This window comes from Oikopleura dioica, chromosome 1 (assembly GCF_907165135.1).
Source record: "Oikopleura dioica chromosome 1, OKI2018_I68_1.0, whole genome shotgun sequence".
Classification (NCBI taxonomy): domain Eukaryota; kingdom Metazoa; phylum Chordata; class Appendicularia; order Copelata; family Oikopleuridae; genus Oikopleura; species Oikopleura dioica.
The window spans coordinates 1,087,712-1,109,349 of NC_137291.1; the positions used below are offsets into that span (position 1 = coordinate 1,087,712).

At 44.6% G+C, this 21,638-nt stretch overlaps 4 protein-coding genes across 4 annotated transcripts; 1 reads left to right on the forward strand and 3 right to left on the reverse strand.

The window, feature by feature from the left end:
• Positions 1 to 214: 214 nt before the first annotated feature.
• LOC145704635 (uncharacterized) lies at positions 215 to 14,178 on the reverse strand. The gene is made up of 6 exons (XM_081782107.1): positions 14,173 to 14,178; positions 2,132 to 14,053; positions 980 to 2,088; positions 804 to 932; positions 562 to 762; positions 215 to 494 (listed from the first exon to the last, which is right to left on the reverse strand). Exons 1-6 carry the CDS (start codon positions 14,176 to 14,178, stop codon positions 254 to 256), a joined length of 13,608 nt encoding a protein of 4,535 aa, XP_081638233.1. The 3' UTR covers positions 215 to 253.
• Positions 14,179 to 14,559: 381 nt separating this feature from the next.
• On the forward strand, positions 14,560 to 15,481 carry LOC145699364 (trypsin-3-like). The gene is made up of 3 exons (XM_081776639.1): positions 14,560 to 14,565; positions 14,645 to 15,020; positions 15,068 to 15,481. Exons 1-3 carry the CDS (start codon positions 14,560 to 14,562, stop codon positions 15,430 to 15,432), a joined length of 747 nt encoding a protein of 248 aa, XP_081632765.1. The 3' UTR covers positions 15,433 to 15,481.
• Positions 15,482 to 15,701: 220 nt separating this feature from the next.
• Positions 15,702 to 16,430, reverse strand: LOC145699417 (uncharacterized). The gene is made up of 4 exons (XM_081776694.1): positions 16,335 to 16,430; positions 16,129 to 16,273; positions 15,921 to 16,035; positions 15,702 to 15,835 (listed from the first exon to the last, which is right to left on the reverse strand). The coding sequence occupies exons 1-4, from the start codon at positions 16,405 to 16,407 to the stop codon at positions 15,731 to 15,733; spliced, it is 438 nt and encodes a 145-aa protein (XP_081632820.1). The 5' UTR covers positions 16,408 to 16,430; the 3' UTR covers positions 15,702 to 15,730.
• A 4,228-nt stretch (positions 16,431 to 20,658) lies between these two features.
• Positions 20,659 to 21,341, reverse strand: LOC145704687 (uncharacterized). The gene is made up of 3 exons (XM_081782161.1): positions 21,151 to 21,341; positions 20,967 to 21,097; positions 20,659 to 20,908 (listed from the first exon to the last, which is right to left on the reverse strand). The coding sequence occupies exons 1-3, from the start codon at positions 21,187 to 21,189 to the stop codon at positions 20,659 to 20,661; spliced, it is 420 nt and encodes a 139-aa protein (XP_081638287.1). The 5' UTR covers positions 21,190 to 21,341.
• Positions 21,342 to 21,638: the final 297 nt, after the last annotated feature.

Consider the following 21,638-nt stretch of genomic DNA (forward strand, 5'->3'; position numbering starts at 1 on the left):
TTCCCAGGTTAAAATTTTAAGCGCTGCGATTATGTACAAATTGTCTTCAAAGGGCGGCGAATTAGTGGAACTTCGCTTGTGCTTTTCTTTATTTACAAAACATGCTCGTGATTTTCTTGGCGCCTGACTGGGCTTGAAAACAAAATTTTAAGGAATTATTCGTTTAAAAACAATGTAAAGAAAAGTCGAAATTGGAAAGAAATCGGAATTTTTAATAATAATTTCAATTTATTTCTTGTAAATAAAACAGTATTTAGACACATTCAAGGTTGCTAGCAATAGCTCTGAACTCTTGAAGCTCTGCGTTTCCTCTGTATCTGTACTCGCCGGCATGGTTGTTCATGATTTCTGTGTTGCCAGTGAGTCGGAGTCGCTGGAGGATGTTCAAGTCGATGAGAGTATCAAGCGCTCCGTTGAGGCAGAGGAAGTTGTTGTTGTGCAGCGAGATGGACTTGAGCTTGGTGTGGACGTTGAAAGTATCAGCGTTCAATTGCCTTGAAAATATGGTTTTGGAATCTCTCAGAAATAAGCTGATTGAAAGAAAAGGGAGAAAAAACATACCACATGTTGTTGGAATTGAGCGAAAGTCGCTCGAGATTGACGAGAAGAGCCATGATTCCGACAAGATCGTCCTCGTTGATTCCGTCGTTTTGGTTGATCACGAGCCATTTGATCTCTCCAAGCTCAGTTGAAGTCATGTTCTGGAGCGTTTCAAGGAGGATGGTCGTGGAAGTTCCAAAGTTGGTGTCAATGCACTCGATCCTTAAACTCGTTAGATGAAAGGAAAAAAGGGGCTAATTTACTTTTCTGGAGAGAAGTTGCATGCTTGCTCAGTGCAAGAAGCATTCTGACAGATCTGGCCGGATTTGGCCTCGATTGTAACAACTGGAGCGGTGTAGCTGGCAAGACCGGAAGAAGATGGCTCGATAAGGCTGAAAGTAGTGTGTTAGAAAATTCTTCCTACGGCAGAAGTTTTTACCTGAATTCAAGCTCGACATCTCCATCAGCATCAAAGTGAAGTTCGTCGAAGACAAACTGGTTGTTTTCATTCGATTCCACGACGGTAACCGATCCTGTTCCGAAAGCCTGAGCTGGGTTCGAGGATGACTTGATGCTAACTTGGGCGAGGTACTGAATTGTCTCGCAGACTTCGTTGACAGCATCGAGAAGTTCGAAAGTTGGTGGGGGAGCGAGAATTTCATTGACAGTTCCAGAAGCGACAAAGAGTCTCTGGCTCCACTGAGTAGGTGGTCGGTAAGCGGTTTCGGACTCTCCTTCTTCGAGAGCGAGAATTTCGTCTTCCTGGCTTTCCTCATAAGTCTGGAGCTTAGAAACGTCGATAACAGTTTCCAGCTGATCTGGTTCAACATCAAGCTGGGCGGCGAGAGAGCAAGTATCTCCAGCAACGAAGAGAGGATCGTCGAAGTTGGACAAGTCGTCAGCGCCGTCAAAGCAAGCTGGTTTGCTTGGCTCGACGATTTCAGTAGTGGCGACGTATTGCTGGAGTTGGAGTGATGGGTCGACTTCATTGTTGATGACAGTCTTGACAATCGTCGAAGCCATCTCTTCAATGACTTCAATTTTCTTCTCACCTGTTGCTGTTTCGTAAGATTGCTCATTGTAATCAGTGGTGAGATCGGCTTGTTCGGGCAAGATTTCCAGAACAAGGGTGACTCCACTCGCCTGTCGTCTGTAACGAGCACCAGTGAATTCTCGGTTGTCTTCGGATCTTCGTCTTCGACCGCCCTCTCGAACAACATCGACGACCTTGATCTGGCTCTGATCGATGCCGAGGAGAGCAGCAAGGTAGTTGATCAAGTTTGGTGAATCGTAAAGCTCGTCGTTGGTGAGCTCAACTGCAGTTGACTGGAACTCGACAATGAGTGATTTTGCAACAACGACGTCAATGACGGAAGAACCACCATGGACAATGTAGAGGATTTGAGAAGATCGGTCAAAGAAATTGGTTCCAACTGGATCGTCGATAGTTGGAATGTGATCAGCAGTGGCGACATTGTATCCAACACTTCCGTCAGCTTCGAAGAAACCGTTGGTGGGGAGGACAAGGTTGCCATCAAGAAGGACATCCTTAATTTTTTGTCAAACCGTTATCTTATAAAAAACAATTCACCTGTCGGTTCTGTCGCATAGTGTAGATCTTCAAAAGAGTCTTGCAACTAGCCTCTTCTCGGTTAGAATGAAGTCTGAAATGCTTGGCAAGAGTTCCGGCGGAGCCAACTTCGTAGGTCTTTCCACAGGACATGATCATAGGATGAGTAGAGATTCGCAACTGGCAAACGTATCCAGCGCAGCAAGAAACGTCCAAAACACCGTTGACGATATCGACGTGAGCATTCGGGGTTCCTGGCTCATTGACGTAGGTGATTGGGCCAAGTCGCCGAGTTTCAGTGTCAACATCCATTGATTCGAAGACAACTTGCATGTAGCTGTCGCCACTTCCACACTGATAGTAGTTATTATCAGCATTCAAGGAGCAGTCGGAGCCTCGGAAGACACCATGATTTGGAGCGTAAGTCTCTGGCGCAATATTTGAACCATCGAGATTTGTCAACATTGGAGCGGGCATTCGGAAATAACCGAGACCTCGAGGACCATTGTCGCCAAAGCCAAGCTCGGCAACACCCATCAATGTAGATCGCTCGCCAGTTCCTGTGAAAGAACCGTCAAGATCGGTGATCATCGCCTTCTTTGGTCCATCACAGTCCATGTCAACACATCCGCTAGGTGTGATCCATTTTAGTCTTGGCAAGTGAAGGAAGAGTTTGCTTTCGGCTGTGGTTCCAGACCATTTGATGTCAGAAGCCATGATTTGATGCTGATGATCGTGGGCTTGCAACAAGTTGGTGATGGCAACGTGGCTCTTTCCGCAGACGTCATTTTTCTGGAAATTGACGAATCGGACATTGTGGACGTAGTTGGTTCCATAAATCGCAAGATTATCAGTTTGAATATTAAGACCCTTGTGTGGGAACTTGTGTTTCTGTCCCTGGAAGACGGAGAAAACGAATCCCTTGTTACCCTTGATGCCCGAGCTTTCGCCGAAAGTTTCACGAGTGTATACCATGTTGCTCATGTGGTTATCACCTGTTCGCACCCACTGCAGAATACCATCAGTGCTTGACCAATCTTTGCAGTTGCCCTTGTCAGCGTCAGAGAAACCAGCAGTGACAGCGTTGACGATCGAGTTCTTGAATGTCACAGTGTCGTCAGAGGCGACGTGGCTGATGGCCATGGGCAAGTAGGAGAAAATGTGGACACCAACGACAGCGTCTTGAATGTCAACATTGTCGACGACGATGTGCTCAGCTTCCATGATGGCAGAAATACCATGAGACATGATTCGAGACATTCGGAAGCCAGCAAACTTGGTGCAGACGAGATCAACTGGGGCAAAGAGATTTCGGATACCATAAATAGAACCGTGAGCATAGTTATTTTCAGCAATTGAAGCAGCTGATGCAGTAGCGCCAGTTTCAGCAGCAGTGCAAGGCTCACCAGCATATGCGTAGGCGGGACCTTGAACACCATAAACAGCGTTTTTCTTGAAGCTGGTGAATGTCACTGCTTCCCAGGCGTCGATACCAGCTGGCATGTATTTTCCGTCAATGTCGAAATTGTGCATGTTCAAATACTGATCTTTGTAGAACCAGTTCTCAACAACAGATGAAACGAGGTTATTATTGATTGTGACGTCGAGTGAGTTGGCAACAGCAATACCGTTGTCGACGGCCATAAAGACGTTGTTGGCGCTGAGCTCGACATTTGGAGCGTAATTGGCAGAGAGAGCCACACCATAGTTGTGGTGGAAAGAGCAGCCTCGAACGTAGGTTGCGCCGATTTCGTAACCAGCTGGCTGATACTCGTTGCCAGTTTCAGCGTGAACGGATTCGTCACGCGCTTGTCCCTGGCCATTGACTCCGTAAAGTGCCAAACCGTGTCGAGGATCCCACATGGAAGGCATTGCATACTGTCCCATGCCGACAAATTCGACGTTTGCAATAGTCGCGTGTCCCTGTCGATAAATTTCACCGAATGGAGCGCCAGTTACAAGAACTCGGCCACCGTATTTCTCGCCTTCTGAACCGTTGGTTCCGTCGATCTTGATGTTTTTAGTCAAAAGACCGACTTCGGCAGCTTGTTTGAATCCAAAACCTTCATCGGTATCAGCAGTACCAAGATGTTGGAAGGCAAATGTCTCGGCGACAGTGATGACAGTGCCAGTAATGTCAGTGATTGTTAGATACTCAGCTTCGACATCAGACCAGGATGTTCCAGTGACGAAGATTGAATCACCAACCTTCCATCCAGTTGGCTCAGTGCCGATAGTGATGGTGTTTCCGCCGATTTGAGAAGTAGCCTGAAGTCGGTAGTAGTTCTTTGGAACTTCGCATCCGACGAGAGACAATCGACCGAGAGAGGCAATAGTCTTGTTTCCGAGAGGAACAGAGTCAGGAGCTGCGCCGTAGCCATGTCGATCTTCAGATCCAACGGCACCAGCAAATGTGAAGGTAAAGGATTTGTCGCATGGGAAAGGAGAATCTTCAGTTCCAACAATAAGTCGACCGAATTGCCATTCTGGTTTCATATCCCAATTGACAGTTCTTGCCTGGCCTTCGATAACGGCAATTTCTTGCTCGACGCTGAAGGGGTTGATTCCACCGTGAGCGGAGTTGATCAGCATGTTGTGGAATTCAATGTTAAAGTCAGTGGCAGAAGCTGGATCGACTTCGAGAGTACCTTCAATGTAAAGCTCGTCGACGTAGATATTTGCAACATCAAGGATGACATGACGATCGTGAACAATCGTGACGTTTTCTTTATTTGAAGCGTCGAGGCCGGGAACGTACCCCTTAGGCCAACAATCTGGGCTCGACCAGAGACAAGTCTTAACTTCGGCTGGTGGAGTTGGGTTGTCGAAATTAGGAACTTCGCAGTTTGGCCAGTAGCATTTGTACATCTCGAATCGCTGGTTTTCATGCCAGCCGAATGTAGAATAGTCAGCGCCAGCATGCTGGACCAAGTTGATATAGAGATCACTCTGATCATCAATAAACCAGCCATAGTTTTGGGTCTGATTTGCAACACCTGGAACAGGGACAGTCTGAAGAGCGATTCCAGCACCATCCGCGAAATCAGCGTAGTCGGGCTGGTTTCGGAGATCCATCTTCAAAATGGTGTTCACATCGTACTTATCGTAGTGAGTTCGGAGATTGAAGGATACATTCGGCATTTGGTATTGGCCTTCCCACCAGATTTCGTTGACAACTTCGGATGGAGCAAGGAACATCCATGCTCGGCCCTTCTGTCCTCGCTTTTCTCTCCATGGAACCTGAGCAGTGATGTCGTCAGGCGAGTTCTCGTTCTTGTTGTTAACATTGAGGGTGATTGAGTTCAGAGATTCAGGAAGAATATCTTCGATAGATACTCGGAGGAAGTCCTGATCAGGAGTACAAACAGAAGCATCAAATCCGAGATTCCAGCCAGCTTCGTTAATTGGAGAACAGTTGTCGTAAAGGGCACTTGTCGGAGTGACCTTAGAGTTGGGAATTCCTGTGCCGGAAAGAGTTCCATCCAAATCCCAGAGAACCGTTTCGAATTCCCACTCAAATTTACCCTTTCTGTCGGAATTATCCCAATCAACACCGGACCAGAGGGAGATTCGTCCGCAATCGAATGGATACGAACTGTAGCAGAAGTCAATACCGTAGCAATTTTCACTGGCCTTTGAAGCTTCATTGAAATTGACGAATTTGATGTCGTGGACCTGGAAGCTTCCAAATTTCCATGGTGTTTCCATACCGAAAGAAGTGCATCCAGGAAGTGAAGGATGAGCATTAGTGGTTCCGATGACAACAGAGTTGTAATAACCAGTTGAATCGGTCTCAAAGTTATCATTTGCATGGTTTTCTTTGAGAGAAAGTTCAGCCTTGAAGTTGTTAGCTGAAACGAAGTCGTTCATATGCACACCATCTCCCATGGACATTTCGCATCCTCGATGGTTATTCCAGGCGTGGAAGTTAACCATTGGGTGATCAGCACCAGCCGGGCCATTTGAAGACTTGCACTCAGCAGCCCAATTGTTCTTTCGTGGAGTGTAGTCTTCAAAGATCCACATTCCATAAACACCGCAAGAATGAGCGACGTTATCTTTGAACTCGAGGACTGGAACTTCTCTTGGACAGTAGTCGTTGTTGACGTTGGAACCGGTTGATCTCTTTGGAGGATTGACCCAGAAACCGAATGCGGATGAGCCGGCAGCGTGGTTTCCTCGAACGACGTTGTTGGTATTGACGATCCAGAAACTGGTTGGAGTCTGATCGACAGAGAGAAGGGAGGAAGAAGGTTTGGTCTTGATAGCAAGATTGTATTGAATGTAGTTTCCGGTTTCAACAGCATCTTCAGTGAAGAAAGCATGGCCCATGTTATTGTAGGCGACGTTGTACTCGAAGGTAGCATCATTGACGGCGTGCATGGTCATGGCACGATTGAATGTCTGCCAAATACCGAGACCTCGGAAATAAGAGTTTGGCTGAGAGTAAGAATTGTGGAAGTGAACTGGGTATCGGCCAAGGTCAAATGCTTGTCCGGCGTGATGGACTTCCATGTATTCAATCTTTCCATGAGTAACAGAGTGAAGAAGCATATGAGCACCGAATTTATCAGAGCCTTCTTCGTCACCGAACCGATCGACGAAGCAATTCTGCTCGGCGTGGAGACCAAGATTGAGCTGATCAAAGTTCTCACATTGTGGAATTTCATCGTACCATGGAGATGGGTTTTTAGATCCTTCAAATTTGACATTTCTAGAAAGAAGACCGACTTCAGCTCTTTGGTGAAGGGTAACAGGTGTTCCATCTGGTCGAGTAGTAGTGAACTCGACACCCAAGTGAAGGTAGGCAAGTGGATCTTGAAGACCCAAAGTGGTGGTTCCGTCGCCATTGTCAGTGATAGAGGTGATTATATGGTCTTCGGATTCAATGATACTGTTTTTGTCACCAGTTGGGGCGATGGCGATTCGATTTCCAACATTCCAGCCGACAAGGCCGGATGGAGTCTGAATTGTGATAGAGGTATCACCAGCATTGGCGGAAGTATCGAGCATAGTCCAGGTTGGGCTGACTGGAGCACCGTGAATGTCAACAGTACCGGATCGAGCAGCGAAACACTTGGCACCATAAATTGGAAGTCTGATTGATCGCTGATGACCGTACATGGTGATTTTAGCGTTTTTGAGCATAGGTTCGTCTTCAGTTCCGAGCTGGAAGGCACCATCAATGATAATGATGTACTCGGCGTTTAGTTCAATTCCGTCGACTTCAGTGTCCCAAATTAGGCTCCCTCGAATGAGGAGAACTGAGAGATAGGCGGTAGAAGTATCAAGAAGAATTTCGACTCCAGAAGGAATTTCGACGAGGTCACGAGTATTCTTTGGGGCGCCTTCGCAGTCCTCGAATGTACCAGTGGAGCATCCCCAGGTAGCTGGGCTTGACCAAGCGTTGACATAGTAGAACTGGAAATCGCTGTTTGTGTATTGTCCGACGCCGAGGACATCAACCAAAACGTCGAATGAGCCGGTACCAGAACTAGCACCAGTTTCACAAATGATTTCTGAGTTAGTCGCGGAAGTGACAACACATTCAGCGCCATTAATCGTTACGATGTTTGTGGCAATATCGGCATTGAAACCAGATCCAGCAATGGTAAGTGGAGTTCCACCAGCAGTACCACCTCTGAGCTTGGTCTTTGGAGATCCATCGGGGTTGGAAGCAGTGATTCCTGTCACAGCGGCAACAAGGGTGGCATCATAGGTGAATTGGGAGGCGAAAGTATGGGTGTTTGCACCATCAGTGAGAATGACAGTGCATGAGCCAGCAGAAGAGGCAGGGATAGTGCACTTGATCATATTTGATGTTGACTCTCCAATTGCACAGCTGTTACCGCAAATAGTGACAACAGCGTTTTGGTGATCGAAACCAGTTCCAGTGATTGTCAGTGGAGCACCACCAGCAGTTCCGGACGAGGATGGAGAGAAGCCAGCGACGGTCAGAGCGTGGCTGTAGGTATGAGTTCCATCAGAGTTTCCTCCGTCCATGTTAGTCACAACAACGTTGTAATCACCAGCAACAAGATCAGGCATGTCGACGGTGACAAATTGACCAGTTGCTTTTGTACTAGAGCAACCGATGACAGGAAGCTCAACGCCGCCGATTGTGACGTAGTTTCGGTCACAAACAGCGTTGACTCCCTTCTCCATATCAATAGTCAAAGTAGTTGCAGCTGGTTCAAAAGGAGAAGCAGCCAGCTTAGGTGTAAGGGCACCGAGATAGCTGAATGTCATTCCGCTGCTAGCGGCACCAGAGTTGGCAACAGTGATATCAGCAGTGATAGGACCGACGTCTTCACCAGAGTCAGGAGAAGTAAAGATGATATCTCCGTTGTCATCGAAAGAAACAGCGCATCCACCAGCGCAAAGATCGACACCGCCACTGACAAAGCTGACGACGGATCCTGCATCGAAGCCATCACCAGAAATCGTCACTGCAACACCTCCGTAAAGACCACCCTGATTAGGGGTGACACTTGAAAGAATTGGAGAAACGCCAAATGTAATGGAATCGGAGAAACCAGTGTCGGAAACACCAAATGAACCGTCGACATCACCGCTGAGAGCGCCAAAGGTGCATGAAACGGAACCAGAACCTGAGACAACTGTGACATCGGCACAAACTCCTTCTTCTCCTCCGATCGAACCAATGCCAGAATAAGTACCAGGAGCGAGTGAAAGACCAGAAAGTGTACCAGTTACAGTTCCGTCAGCAGAAGCAGAGAGGACAGTAAAAGTTGGTGCATCAGCAGTTGTCGTATCGAAAGTCGTGGCAATGTCAGATCCATCAAGAGAGAATGTGATATCAGTAGTGTCAGCTTTGGTTTCACATGTTGTAAAGATGAGCTCAGTTCCAGTATTGCTTTCGATATTGTCAACGCAGCTAGATGCTTCTCGAAGGCTGACAGTTGGTAATCCAAGAGTAGTGACGTCAGAGAGCAAGTTGAAACCAACGATGGTTACTCGAGTGCCACCGAACTTTGAACCAGAAGCAGGAGTAACACCAGTGACAGTAGCGGCAAATGAAGATGTAACGACATCATCACTTGTCTGAGCAGCAAGATTCGAAGCGGTAATGACGTATTCACCGGCCTTGACGTTGACTGGGCAGCTTCCGGCAGTAGGATTGCAAGAAGCGCCATCAACGACGATATCTCCGCATGTTGGAGCTGGTGAAACAGTAACAACATTACCGAAAACGGAAACGTCCGTAAAGAAGCTTCCAAGAGGAGAGCTGAGAAGATATTTTCCATTATTAACAGTTTCGCTTCCGCAATCGAAAGAAGCAACAGCAGCTGTAAGATCAAGAGATGCATCACCAACTGTAACAGCAATGTCAACTTCGCCAGAGTCGTCGGTGACAACAACTGTTCCGACAATTGTGTTCAAACCATCGTAAGGACCGCTTGAAATTGTGTATGTACCAGGTTCTGTGAGAACAAAGAAAACTTCGCCTTGGTTAGCTTCAATGGCATTGAGAGAAAGACTGACAGAATCACTGACGGCAGAAAACTGCATTGTTGGAATGATAGCGGCGCCATTTTCGGCGGGAAGAATGATATTCCAGCTGATGACGACCTTTGTGCCGGCAGAAACAGAAGCTGACGCTGGCTCGAATCCACCAGTTCGAGTGCTTGAACCCGAAGCGTGGAAAGAAACGGCAGCAGATGCAGCGGCTCGACAGGTGATTTCCGTGTTTGAAATCGAAGTAACATCACAGGCATTTGGTCCAAGACTGACTGAAACAGCGGAGGCATCGGAACCAAAACCGGATCCCTGGAAGACAACAGTGTTTCCACCAAATGGCGAGCCAGCAGGATTGACTACTTGAGAAACAGAAGCGTCGTAGACAAGACTTCCTTCCCAGTTTCCGGTTGTACAGATAGCTGAAGCAGAAACGCTACCGATATAATTGGCAGCTGGTGTGAAAGTAACTGTAGACGCTGGGGTAATGGCAATGTTGACTCCATCAACAACGAGCACAAAAATGTCACCGTCGCAGGTCAAGTCAACAGATTCAGTTCCAGCGGGTGAAGCAGAGCTTGAGAAAGAGCAAGAAGCAGCTGGTCGAGCAGCGATCTCGAATGCGGCAGAAGCTCCAGAAACATCGACAGTGGTAGATCCAACAGCAACGCTGGTAACAGTACAAGTAGCCTGAGTATCAGTTACTGAGGAACATGAAGCATCGACACCGCCGATAACGACGGGTTCAGCGAGACCAACACCGTTGATGACGACTTGAGCGCCGGATGAGGCTAAAGAGGGCGAAACAGATGTAATCTGTCCGGTAACAGTAAGAGTGACTGTGTTAGAAGAGCCAGAAGCTCCAAGAACAGCGATACTGTAGGTACCAGCGGCAGCAGGAGCAGTGAAAGTAACTTGAAAAGCACTATCGAAAGTTGTCGCGACAGAAACTCCATCTACTGTAACAACATCAGCACTGACAAAGTTAGAACCAGCAAGAGCGACTGAGGAGCCAACAATGACGGATGATGCTGGAGCCGTAACAACTGGAAGGGAAGAGTCGTCAAAGGTGAACTGGCAGTCTCCAGTGCAAGCAGCTTGGATCTTTGAGGCCCAAAGCTGAACCTGTGGGGTAGAAGAAGCTCGAGCCCAGTTCGCAGCGTTGATGATAGTGTAAACTGGACCACCATGCTGGGAAGTTTCAGCAAAGGCAATGTCGGAATTGACATTAGCGCCGTTGATGGAGATGTCTGAATAGTCACCAGAATTTGCAAAACTGATTGTCATTTCGTATCCCTCAAGGCATTCACCCTCAAGACTGACGGTGGATCCAACGAAGTCTGAGCCGAATTGTTGCTGAATTTGATTTTCGATGTTTGCTGTGTTGCCTTCTACGAGCCAGGAAGCTTGGATGTTAGCAGTCATTCCTTCGTAGGAGAGATCAAAATCGCCTCCAAGGCCGCTTCCCATTTTTGAAACAATTGTTAAGTCAACCGCAGTTTCAGCAGAGTTACCAATCTTCAAAGTGTTGAAGGATTCGCCACAAGCATCAGCAGCGCCACTGAGAGTCAGCTGAAGGACGTCGTTGTTCCAGTTGGCGCCGACGGAAACAAGAATCGTTCCCGGAATAGCAGCTCGTTGAGATTGAACGACTGCAAATCCAGCAGTAGCGTCAGCGACGTAGACTTCATCGATGAAAAGATCTCCTCGTGACTGTGTGTCTTCGATGATGATCTTTGTGATGAACACTTTCTCTCCAGCGTCAAACTCAGCTTGAGCATTGGCATTGTTGGCAAGGAAATCATCAGCCAAAGAATCTGTCTTCACGCACGCAAAAGACCATGCGTTTGGAGAGGTCTCGAGCCATGAGATCGATTCTGATCCAGTTTTGCCATTGATATCGAACTTGACAGTGATGGTATCCGCGTAACCCTTGGAGGCGAAGCAAACTTCAGGATTTTTCTTTGATTTGACAGAGCCTTCAAAGAGAGTTCCCTTTCCAGACGAGAGTTTGTTTGTCTTGACACCACAGTAGGGCTCGACGTCCTCAACAAGAGTAAATCCATCAAGAGCCTCATCTCCAGAGCTGTATGATCCGTCCTCGATATCAGCGAACCCGTCAACAGAGCAAATAGCCTCGCGGATCGCCTCGACTGCAGCAGCAGATGCATCATTGTCGCCATAGACGAGTTCATCAGAAGCGGTACAGCCTTGGTTATTACAGGAGTAGACAAAGATGGGAGCGTTTGTATCGACAGTGCTGTTAGCATCAAGGAAATCGTACTCTTGTACTTCTCGCTGAGCTTCAGTAAATTTTACGAAAACGCTCTGAACTTCTTTGGCATAATAATCGCCAAGATGCTTTTCGGTGTCCGCATTTCGACCGGTGTTTCCGTGAACAAGGTTTTTGTCAGCGTCCGGTCCGTGGAAAACATATCCGAACTTGAAATTGTCTCCTCCTCCCCAGTCATTGAAGGAAATTTTGACAAAATACTGTGTATCAGCATCGAGAAGGAATTTCTGCCCAGGGGTACCCCATCGCTTCCATTCATCATTATCGTGCCATTTTCGGGTGACGACTGTTCGTAGATCACTTGCGCATCCGATGTTTTGTTCAATAAGAGAAACCTTAGCAGTCAAAGTATCATCAGCTTCCGTTGAGATGAATGAGTAGTAGCCAGTCTGATATGGTCGGAAGAAACCTTCGGAGACGCCGACGTAATTGTCTTCTCCATTGTTATGAACCGCGGTATAAGCTGACATGTGGAAGTTCGATGTTTCAGACTCTTCACTTCTTCGCAGAGTAAGATGAGAACTGTCTCCTTGAACAGGAGAAGTCAAAAAGGAAATCCAATTGGATCCTTGATTCCCGGCTTCTTGATAGTAGTTGACTTCGAATCCAGTTGAACCAGGGTACTTTTGAGCCATGTCTTCACATGAAGGAACAAAGCATTCCTCAGTCACGCCAGTTGGTCCGTCGCACATGGCATTTCGTCCATTCCATGGAGACACGCAATCGCTTTGACATTCTCGACCACTTCCTGTGAATCGAGGGGTTCCGTCTCCAACGAAATTATTCAAAATCTCCCAAGGCTTCGCGGCATTAACGAGAGTTACACAGTTGACAGTATCTACTGGAGCACCAGCAGCGCATTGGCCAAGAGACGGAGCAGTTTCGCAAGTGGCCTCGGTTCCATCAGCATTGACCTGGACATTGTTGCAAACAACACCACCAACTCGAATCTCAACGTCTCCTTCGAGATTCTGACCAGTGACGGTGATTTTGGTTCCTCCAAGACTTCCTCCGACGGAAGGAGATACGGATGAGATGACAGGTCGAACTTGCAAATTGAAGGCATTGCCGTTTTCGCACATGAAGTAATCTCGTGTGTACGAGAAACCACGCTTGCTGGTGTATCGCAAGTTGTAGTTTCCGATTCGCGGTGCACCCGACCACTCTAATTGGCAGCGCACATAAGTATTGCTCCAGACTTGATGCCCGACAATAGCTCGATTTGATCCGCCGTCGTCCCAGTATGTCTTGCATTCGGCCATTCTGAAGCCGTACTGATCGTAAAGACCTGGTTGAAGGACGAATTCTTCGTTTGGATCGACATCTCTTTCAGAAATTGAGTTGGGATAGCGAGAGAATGCAAAGTCATAATCGTCGATTCTGAATTGAAGAACATTCGATCCGCAGAGGAATCGAACTTCGTTATTATCCACGCATCCTTCAGCATTATCCCCTGCAGATTGACAGAGAACACCGTAAATAGCGTTACCCTTGCAGACACAATCCTTTGGACCAGTGACGAAGCCGTTGATAAGATCATCTTGATCCCAAACTTGACCAGTTACAGTATTTCGGACTTGAACCGTCAAAGGAACACAGTTTTGAGAGGTTAAATCATCACGGATTTTGTTAACTCGCATGTCTTCATTTCCTCGAGGATTGTTCACAGTCTCGCCATCAATCCAGGTACTCCAGAACGTCGTTGGAGCCCCAGGAAGAATGAGACCATTCGAGTAGAGATTCCTGATAGTTGGGGTGTGGCGAAGAGCGACCGCTCGCTTGTTGGAGATCTCGCCCTCGACAGACACTCGCATCCTGTAAAGATCGCCATCAGCGCAGTAGCCGGGAAGGTTGACTTCATCCAGGACGCAAACAGCGCTGGTATCACTTGTGTAGTGCATGATCACGCGGCAGGGAACATCTGGACAGCCGGATTTATCGCCGGTATATGTGATGTAAGCCTTGGTCTCAGAGTCGGAGTTGTCTTTATCGTAGTTGGCTGGGAGAAAACCGGAACCGCTGAGAGTGATCCGGGTGCCACCACGAAGGGAGAGGCGATCCGAACTGAGGTCCTCTACTTCGATGCTGTCGAGATTCGGGGCGGCACTGAGGCCATCGAGCCTGAGCTCCGCTTTCGCGAGCCCGAGTAGAAGTGTATAGAGACCAAGGCTCTGAAGATAAAATAAGTTTATGCGTAGATATTATTGTTATAAAAGAATAATTGAAATCATAATTAAAAATAAGTTTAAAAATCTTCTCAAAATAAATTATTCCTCTATCTCTCACTCACCTTCATCTTCTAATGAACCAAAAAAGCGGTCGAAAAGACTTATCAATAATGTCATATGCAGCAGAATTTCTACTTATTCATAATTCGACATTTCCCCGCTGGTGCATCAAATTGAATTCGAGACCAATTTGAAGGAAATCAGCCGATTTTTTATTGTTTAGAAACTTCCGGAAACCACGCGGGAGGAATCCCGTAATATAATAAGGACTAACATAATTACTTATTCATTTAAAAATTCAAGGGAAATCTCGAACTGGCGTAAACAAAATAGGGCGGGGTCTTTCGTCAGATGCAGAATGTCTCAGTATTCCGTGGGAAGAACTCAAGATGCGAAACTAACGCCGGATAGGTAAGTTTATTTCTCGCATTATCATTTTTGAGAAGAAAATGAAGGTAACATTTTCGAAAAAATCAATATACTTGCTTGCAAAAGGCAACTTATAAAGTTCAATAATTGACCTAAATTCTATAGTTCGCTTTTGGTCTCGTCGCTGCCGCCAGTGCCCTCCAGCCAGTGCCGGTCATCATCGGTGGCTCGACTGCTTCTCCCCACTCTCAGCCCTACATTCTCTCCCTCCAGCGAAGCGGCAGCCACTTCTGCGGCGGTTCCCTCGGTGGCACCCTTTCCAAGGGTATCACAGCTGCCCACTGCTACCAGACCAGCGTCACCGCCGTCGCTGGAGCTCACAACATCAAGCAGAATGAGAGCACTCAGCAGAAGAAATCCGTCTCCAGCTTCGTCCGACATCCAAACTACAACAGCCGAAACCAGCAAAATGACATTGCAGTTCTCAAATGGTCTGGATCCTTCTCTTCTACTTCTGCTGTCAAGTACATGAGTCTCCCAGGTACGCCATTTTTTCCACTTCTGAATTGAAAATCTCCTCTTTGTTAGCTGCCCAGAACCGAGAATGGATGCCCCACGGCGCCAACGTCCGCGTCTGCGGCTGGGGCAACACCTCCACCGGCATCATCGCCAACTACCCCTCTGAGCTCAAGTGCGTCAACGTCAACATCATCCGCAACTCGATCTGCAACGACCGAAGCCACTACAACGGCTCCATCCTCAGCGGTATGTTCTGCGCTGGTATCCTCGACGTCGGCGGCAAAGACGCTTGCCAGGGTGACTCCGGCGGACCAGTTGTCTACAACAACCAGATGGTCGGCGCCACTTCTTGGGGAATCGGATGTGCGGAGGCCAAGTACCCCGGTGTCTACACTGACGTCGCCATTTACAAGAACTGGATCAACGCTCAGTAAAGGATTTGTACTGCGAGAAAGCATGTAATAAATAAACTACATTCACGAACTCGTTCCAACTCTCTTTCTTTCTGCAAACTCACGTCATCCTGCAGACAAAAGCGTTTTCGCTTGATAAAAATAGCAAGATAAACTGACAAAGAGAGGGCTGAGTTCTACCTGACGGGGATTCTAATGACAGCTTAATAAACATGCTTAGCGGCCTTTTATATAGCCGGCTGTTGGAGAAGCTCATAATACAATTTCGCAATTCTTATGCATGATTCGGTAAGAGCATATTTATTTCGGGAAAAGAAAACTATGATTTCAATCTCATTTGAGCAGCTTCAAGTTCAGCCAGTTCCTGTGCTTTCCTCTCTTCTTCAGCTCGTTTTGCCTCGGCTTTTCGTTGCTTTACGTCATTCTACAAAAGAAAACTCAACTGACTTGTCTCTAGCGAAAGCCAAGACAACCTCTAGTTCGCTAGATCCCTAGATCAACCTCTTTACCTGAATTTCATCCATGTATCGAAGCGATGAAGACCACTTTTGGCACTGACTCGCGTCGGAAAAGTCGGCATTAAGCTGATCGATGTCTGGACGATTTAACATATCAGCAAGCCATCTTATTCGAAAAGTTTAGAATAATTTAATAACTCGTTCATCACGAGGCGTTCAAATTTATCAGAAACAAGAAAGTAATTGTTGAAGAAATAACCTGTCAAGACTTCGAATCTCATTTCGCCGGTCATTGATGATCTCGTCGACAGCGAATACTTCCCTGCCCCAAAGACCTGTCTGCCGCTGAAGGCCCTTGATTCGTTTCTCGCATCTTCGAAGCTGATCTGTTTGCTCCAGATTGTCTAGTGGACAGAAAATTATTTCCGAAAATCTCAATTATTTCTGGTCTCTTGAGGCAATTACCGAATAACAGCGCGATTTGTCTTTTGGAAACGTCCTCCACAGCGTTATTTTTATTGAAACTCGTTCTTGACATATCTGCCTCAATCTCTTTACAAAACCTCGTCAAGAGAAAGAAAATGATGAAAATTAAGACAGATGTGTATTTCAAGCTTTTCACCTGTCAAGAAGCGGTCATCACGCCTCAGACGACACGCTCTAGTTTCTGATGCTTTCTCAAGGACAATTTATAAGTTCATAAATAAAATATTTTTTTGAGAAAAAATAATAGTTTATGAAATAATAATATATAATGAATAGAATATTATTTTGAGAAAATTAAATTATTTTTTGAGAAAAAAAATTTCTTTTGAGAAATAAAAAATTATTTTTTGTAAAAAAGATTTTTTTTTCTGAGAAAAATAAAATATATTTTTTGAAGAAAACCTTTTTCTTTTTCCAAATTTGGTGATAAATAATCAAAACAAATCATTAATTTTTGATAAGATAAAATTCTTAAAAGCTCTGCCAAAACATCAATTACACGCAATTAGCTGCCGAGAATATTATTGATGGATTCCCTTTTTTTTGATAATGTTATTTCGTTAATTGAGGGCGCTGAACGACGAAAAACGAACTGAAACGAGTTGATGCGAAAAAGTATGGAAGCTATGCGCCATCCCGTTCGGCATTACTTCTGAATAGCATATTTTTCAAAAACAACTGAAGCATTTTTTGCAAGATGAGAAGGCTGAATATCTGATGATAGGAAAGAAAACTACTTTACTGATAGAGATATAGCTAGGAATTAGCGAAAAATGTTCCCTACTGATGCAGATATGAAGATAGTCGAAATTGTTACAGGTTAGGGTTAGGGTTTTTGAAGGATAGAAATTCTTCTACATGAAAATTATATTTGAACTTCGGTTGGCCTTAGGGTAAGGGTTAGGGTTAAAAAAAATATTGTGATATCAAGAATTGCCGCATGGCGAATTTAGCGTAGAAATTTTCAACCAAAAAGAAGTCTGGATTCGACAAACCGGCCAATAAGTATCCGAAAAGCCGCCACTGCAAAATTTGTACAAATTTTTGTTTGTACCTTCAAGTCAGGAGGTCAACCCTTTTTTCTTGTAAATTTAACATAATGACACCCTTATTTTATTTCGGAAACTCAAAATTCACATGTCATCTATTTTCATGGAAGCTAACATTAAAATTTTCGAAATTTTTTAACGGAATTTTTGATCGAAGGCCACTAACTAATCGGTATGTTATTAGAATTTGCTTAAGATTTAGGGTCGGGAGATAATTTAACTTTTATCTGCGATAAACTGACCCTGATTAAACTATGATTGCTTTAAGAAAGGGTTACTAACAAGTGGAGAATCTACAGAAATACTTTCGGGTGACTGATGAACTCGCGGATTTTTTTCAGATTAAAAAGCTGCTCCGTCCGAAAATCCATTTAGTCTTTCTGTTAAATTACGTTTTCAGCATGTCTTGTTGGCGTTCTTTCAATCGTGGCCGTGGTCCTGCACTTTATCTTCCTCCAAGTTCTGTTCAAAATGGGACGCCAGGTAACTCAATTACGCATTTCCAGATGAATGTCAAGCGGTTCATTTATACCATTTGTCAGTATCTGGCATACTCGGTTTCGATAGAACGTATTACATAATAAGGACAAGAGGAAAAGTTTCATGAACAAAGTTTTAGGGCTTTTCCCGGCTTTCTTTGAAAGAGGTAAATTTTAATTGAAAATCTTGGAAAACCTATTTTTCCCAATAATTTCATCAACTTTTTTAACACTGTTTCCCACAGCTCAGCAATCACATAACCCATATTCAACTTTTGTAATTCAATTCTAACTCGTGCATGCGCGAAACATAGTAATAATCTCGGAAAGCGTTATCGGATTATTTTCAGAAAACATTTCAAAGGAAGAAAGAATGGAGCATTACTGGAATATTCTTACTGACAAGCTGTATTGCGCAGATCTTCTATATCATTCTTGTAGGGACGGGCTTCATTATGATGTCAGAAGGGGTCTATGACAGTACATGAACCCGTCTTTCTCGGCTGAAAAGATACTGTAATGTACTGTTCTGAAATGACTTCTGGCATATTCAAGAAACATTTTCTAATGAGTATTTTTCTGAGTCCCAATCTGGAATTACAGTCCGCCTAATACAGAAGATATTGATGGGTTGGTGCCATGAATCGACAGAAAAATGTCGACAAATATTGCGTGGGCGGCTTTTCAGCTGCTGATTGGCCGGTTTGACGAATCCAGGCTTCTGATTGGTTAAAAATTTCCACGTAAAATTTGTCGGAATTTTTTGTCGGTCCCTGAGGAGGATGAAATCCATCCCCTCTCAGTAAAAATTTGAAAGCCCAAAAAAGCACCTGGTGAAATAACGTTTTTGATAACTCAAGAATGGAAATTTGGCCTTGTGACCTGCAAGCTCTTCAAGTCGATGAAAGACGTCACAGCAGGAAAGTGACCAATCTGACAAAATCTCAGGCAAAAAGGAACATTGTTAAATCACGTTGTCATTTGGGATCAAAGCTACTGCAATTATGGCGATGTTGTTGATGACCGCTGATCGTCTCTTTGGCATGACAAATCCCCTCAAGCGCAATACCTACAACAAATCGAGAAAATACAGGCTTGGATTTGAAATGTAACGAATGGTTACATAACTCCTAATGTTCTGCATCTGGTAACTAGGTCAGAGTTTCACAGACAAAGACAAGAAAAGATGGATCATCACTCAAAAACCGCAACTAAAAAAGAAAGAAAGCAGATCAATCTTCAATTTGAACTTGCAAGATTTATCTTTCAAACTCTGAATTGATTTTCGATGCTAGTTATTAAAAATCAAATCAGATGGAATATTATTCAGTCCAAAAAACAGACGATTTATGATTGCACTTATGCTTGTGACACCTTTCGCTTTTGGGTTGCCTAGGTTTATGTCAGGAAACAGTTGATCTTAGTTGGACGGTTGTTATGTCCCCAACTGTCCTCAAATGTCGTCAAATGTCCCCGAATATCCCCAAATGTCCCCAAATGTCCCCGAATGTCCTCGAATGTCCTCGAATGTCCTCAAACGTCCCCAAATGTCCTCAAATTTCCTCAAATGTCCCCGAATGTCCCCAAATGTCCCGAAATGTCCCGAAATGTCCCAAATGTCCAGAGTGTCCCCGGGGGCATTCCTGCTTTTATCCTCGAATTTAAGTGTTTTTATTAGTCATCAAATCATGCAAATAAAACTGTGATAAGCAAAACTGATAAAACACGAAGATCATTTCGGTGCGCGAGCTTGGTGTGTTTCCCAATCAATGATTCCAGGCTGGAAGCTACTGAACTATCAATTTCTCATCGCACTTGCCCTCTGCATGTATATTCTTCCAGGTTAATTTTCCTATAAATTAAGACCTTTCCACCCCTTCATAAGTCGCTGCAGAATTGTTCCTTTGCGCCTGTCTGTGGATTACGTCAAGACGTCAGCAAAGCAAGTGCAAAATAAGGGGACAAAGAAGTGTGAGATCGCGAGATTGGATGTCACCGGCGGGTTATGGAAATGTCAACTCGAGCATTTTTGGAACTCCCCACGGACCAGTTGATAACGAAGATGCTTCCAGAACAAGTTCAAAAAAGCCCAAGCATCTGAAACTTCAAGAAACGATTGTTAAGGAATGTATTCATTGATTTTTTCATAATATAATATAAATTATATTGTATAATATGAGGGAATGACCAAGAACACCCTTCAGTACGCCTACCTTGATACAATCATCTACAGTTTTCTCTGGGGTCCATGGTACCTAACAATGCTATTTGTTATCAGAATCGAAAGCTCAAAATCTGTCCTTTACGTCGGTCAAAATCTCCAGCATCAAGGAAGAATTATGCACTTCATCATTTATATCGCCCTCATTTTTGTCTATATCTACTTTGTTATTTGGGTAAAAAATGAAAAGCTGAATCCTTGTTGAACCATTTTCAGCCTCTGCGATGCGTGAGAATGGCCGATCCGGATAGCCGAAAACCTCAGCAAAGAGACTATTCGAAAATTTTGAGGAGCGATCGGACTGAAGAACTTCCTCGAAGAGAAAGGTTCATTCCGGGAATTCGATGCGTACTAATTCATTTATTTTAGGAGGAATGCATTTATAGATGCCGCGATCAGCCGGTCAAATCAAATTACAAATCTAACGAGCGCGCTTTCTGATGAAACTCTTTGCGCGAATGAAGAACAAGAAGACAATGTAAAAACTTATATAAATATCAACACGCTTGCAGTTTGAAAGATAAATAAAGCATTCCACTGATAGTGGAAAGAGCCTATAATTCGTCTTTATTTTGAGCAACAGAAGAGACAGGATATCTCATGCAGTCCGCTTTTTCGTCTTGATAACAGATTTTGTAAATCAGCCCTGATGGATTCTGACGAACATATTTGTAGATTTCCCATTCATCTTCAAAGTTTTCTTCGACCATTTGATTGCACTTGATTTTGAAGCGATGGGGCCACATCATTCCACCTTGCGTTACTCCGGGAACTTGCACTGTTTCGTACCCTGGCGCGCTTATTCTCTTTTCAAGGGCTTCTGATTCAATACTAAACAGAAGAAAGAATGAGGATGAGAAGCCGTTCCTGAACTCCATCAATAACTTTGAGTCCTGCGTCTTTGAAAGTTTTTGGATCATCGCAAATTTCTTCTATGATTTCAAGAACTCGATCTTCGGATAGCTCCTTTTTACCGCTTTTGACTGATGGAAACTGAAACATTTTTTTGAAGAACTTCTTTTGAACTGTTAAATTTCAAAATTTACCTTGTTGATTTCACTAGTGATTCTCTTATTAATCTCCATTGAAATAATCCGACAAGCATCGCAAAGTAAATGCGGCGCAATATGCCAATTTCCCCCCTCCTCAGAATCTAGCGCTGGAGCTTCGAGTCTGACAGACCCAGAAAAATCTTCATCGAATTCTTGAGACGCTGCTAAAAATGGCAAAAGGCAGTGAATCTTCATTTTTTAGTATTTTTTCCTGAGTTTTGTTATTTTGAAAAAATGGCTGGAAAAGCCTCAGGGCAAAATAAAGTGAGTTTTATCCAGTAAGTCCCAAAAAAGGGATGATGGATGAAAAATTCTTGAAAAAAAAAGGATTTTTCGGGAATATCTTTGTTTTATTGTTTGGTTAAATGTCTATTACTGTTCTTTTTAGACAGTATAAATGACGAAATTTCTTTTTATCCGCGTTTTATCCGTAAGAAAGTCCCATAAAAGTTCTTTTCTAAGAAAGCCATTCCGCCGTCTTT

What these genes read in the sequence shown, in the direction of transcription:
- LOC145699417 (XM_081776694.1), bottom strand. Translation starts at nt 16,407, where the DNA reads ATGTCAAGAACGAGTTTCAATAAAAATAACGCTGTGGAGGACGTTTCC. An exon ending in GAGATTCGAAGTCTTGACAG is followed by an intron (nt 16,036 to 16,128) that starts GTTATTTCTTCA and finishes TTTTCGAATAAG; the next exon opens with ATGGCTTGCTGATATGTTAA. An exon ending in GATACATGGATGAAATTCAG is followed by an intron (nt 15,836 to 15,920) that starts GTAAAGAGGTTG and finishes TTTCTTTTGTAG; the next exon opens with AATGACGTAAAGCAACGAAA.
- LOC145704635 (XM_081782107.1), bottom strand. An exon ending in CTATGCGACAGAACCGACAG is followed by an intron (nt 2,089 to 2,131) that starts GTGAATTGTTTT and finishes CAAAAAATTAAG; the next exon opens with GATGTCCTTCTTGATGGCAA. An exon ending in GATGTCGAGCTTGAATTCAG is followed by an intron (nt 933 to 979) that starts GTAAAAACTTCT and finishes CACTACTTTCAG; the next exon opens with CCTTATCGAGCCATCTTCTT.
- LOC145699364 (XM_081776639.1), top strand. An exon ending in CAAGTACATGAGTCTCCCAG is followed by an intron (nt 15,021 to 15,067) that starts GTACGCCATTTT and finishes CCTCTTTGTTAG; the next exon opens with CTGCCCAGAACCGAGAATGG.
- LOC145704687 (XM_081782161.1), bottom strand. Translation starts at nt 21,189, where the DNA reads ATGGAGATTAATAAGAGAATCACTAGTGAAATCAACAAG. An exon ending in TCACTAGTGAAATCAACAAG is followed by an intron (nt 21,098 to 21,150) that starts GTAAATTTTGAA and finishes AAAATGTTTCAG; the next exon opens with TTTCCATCAGTCAAAAGCGG. An exon ending in ATTGATGGAGTTCAGGAACG is followed by an intron (nt 20,909 to 20,966) that starts GCTTCTCATCCT and finishes CCTTGAAAAGAG; the next exon opens with AATAAGCGCGCCAGGGTACG.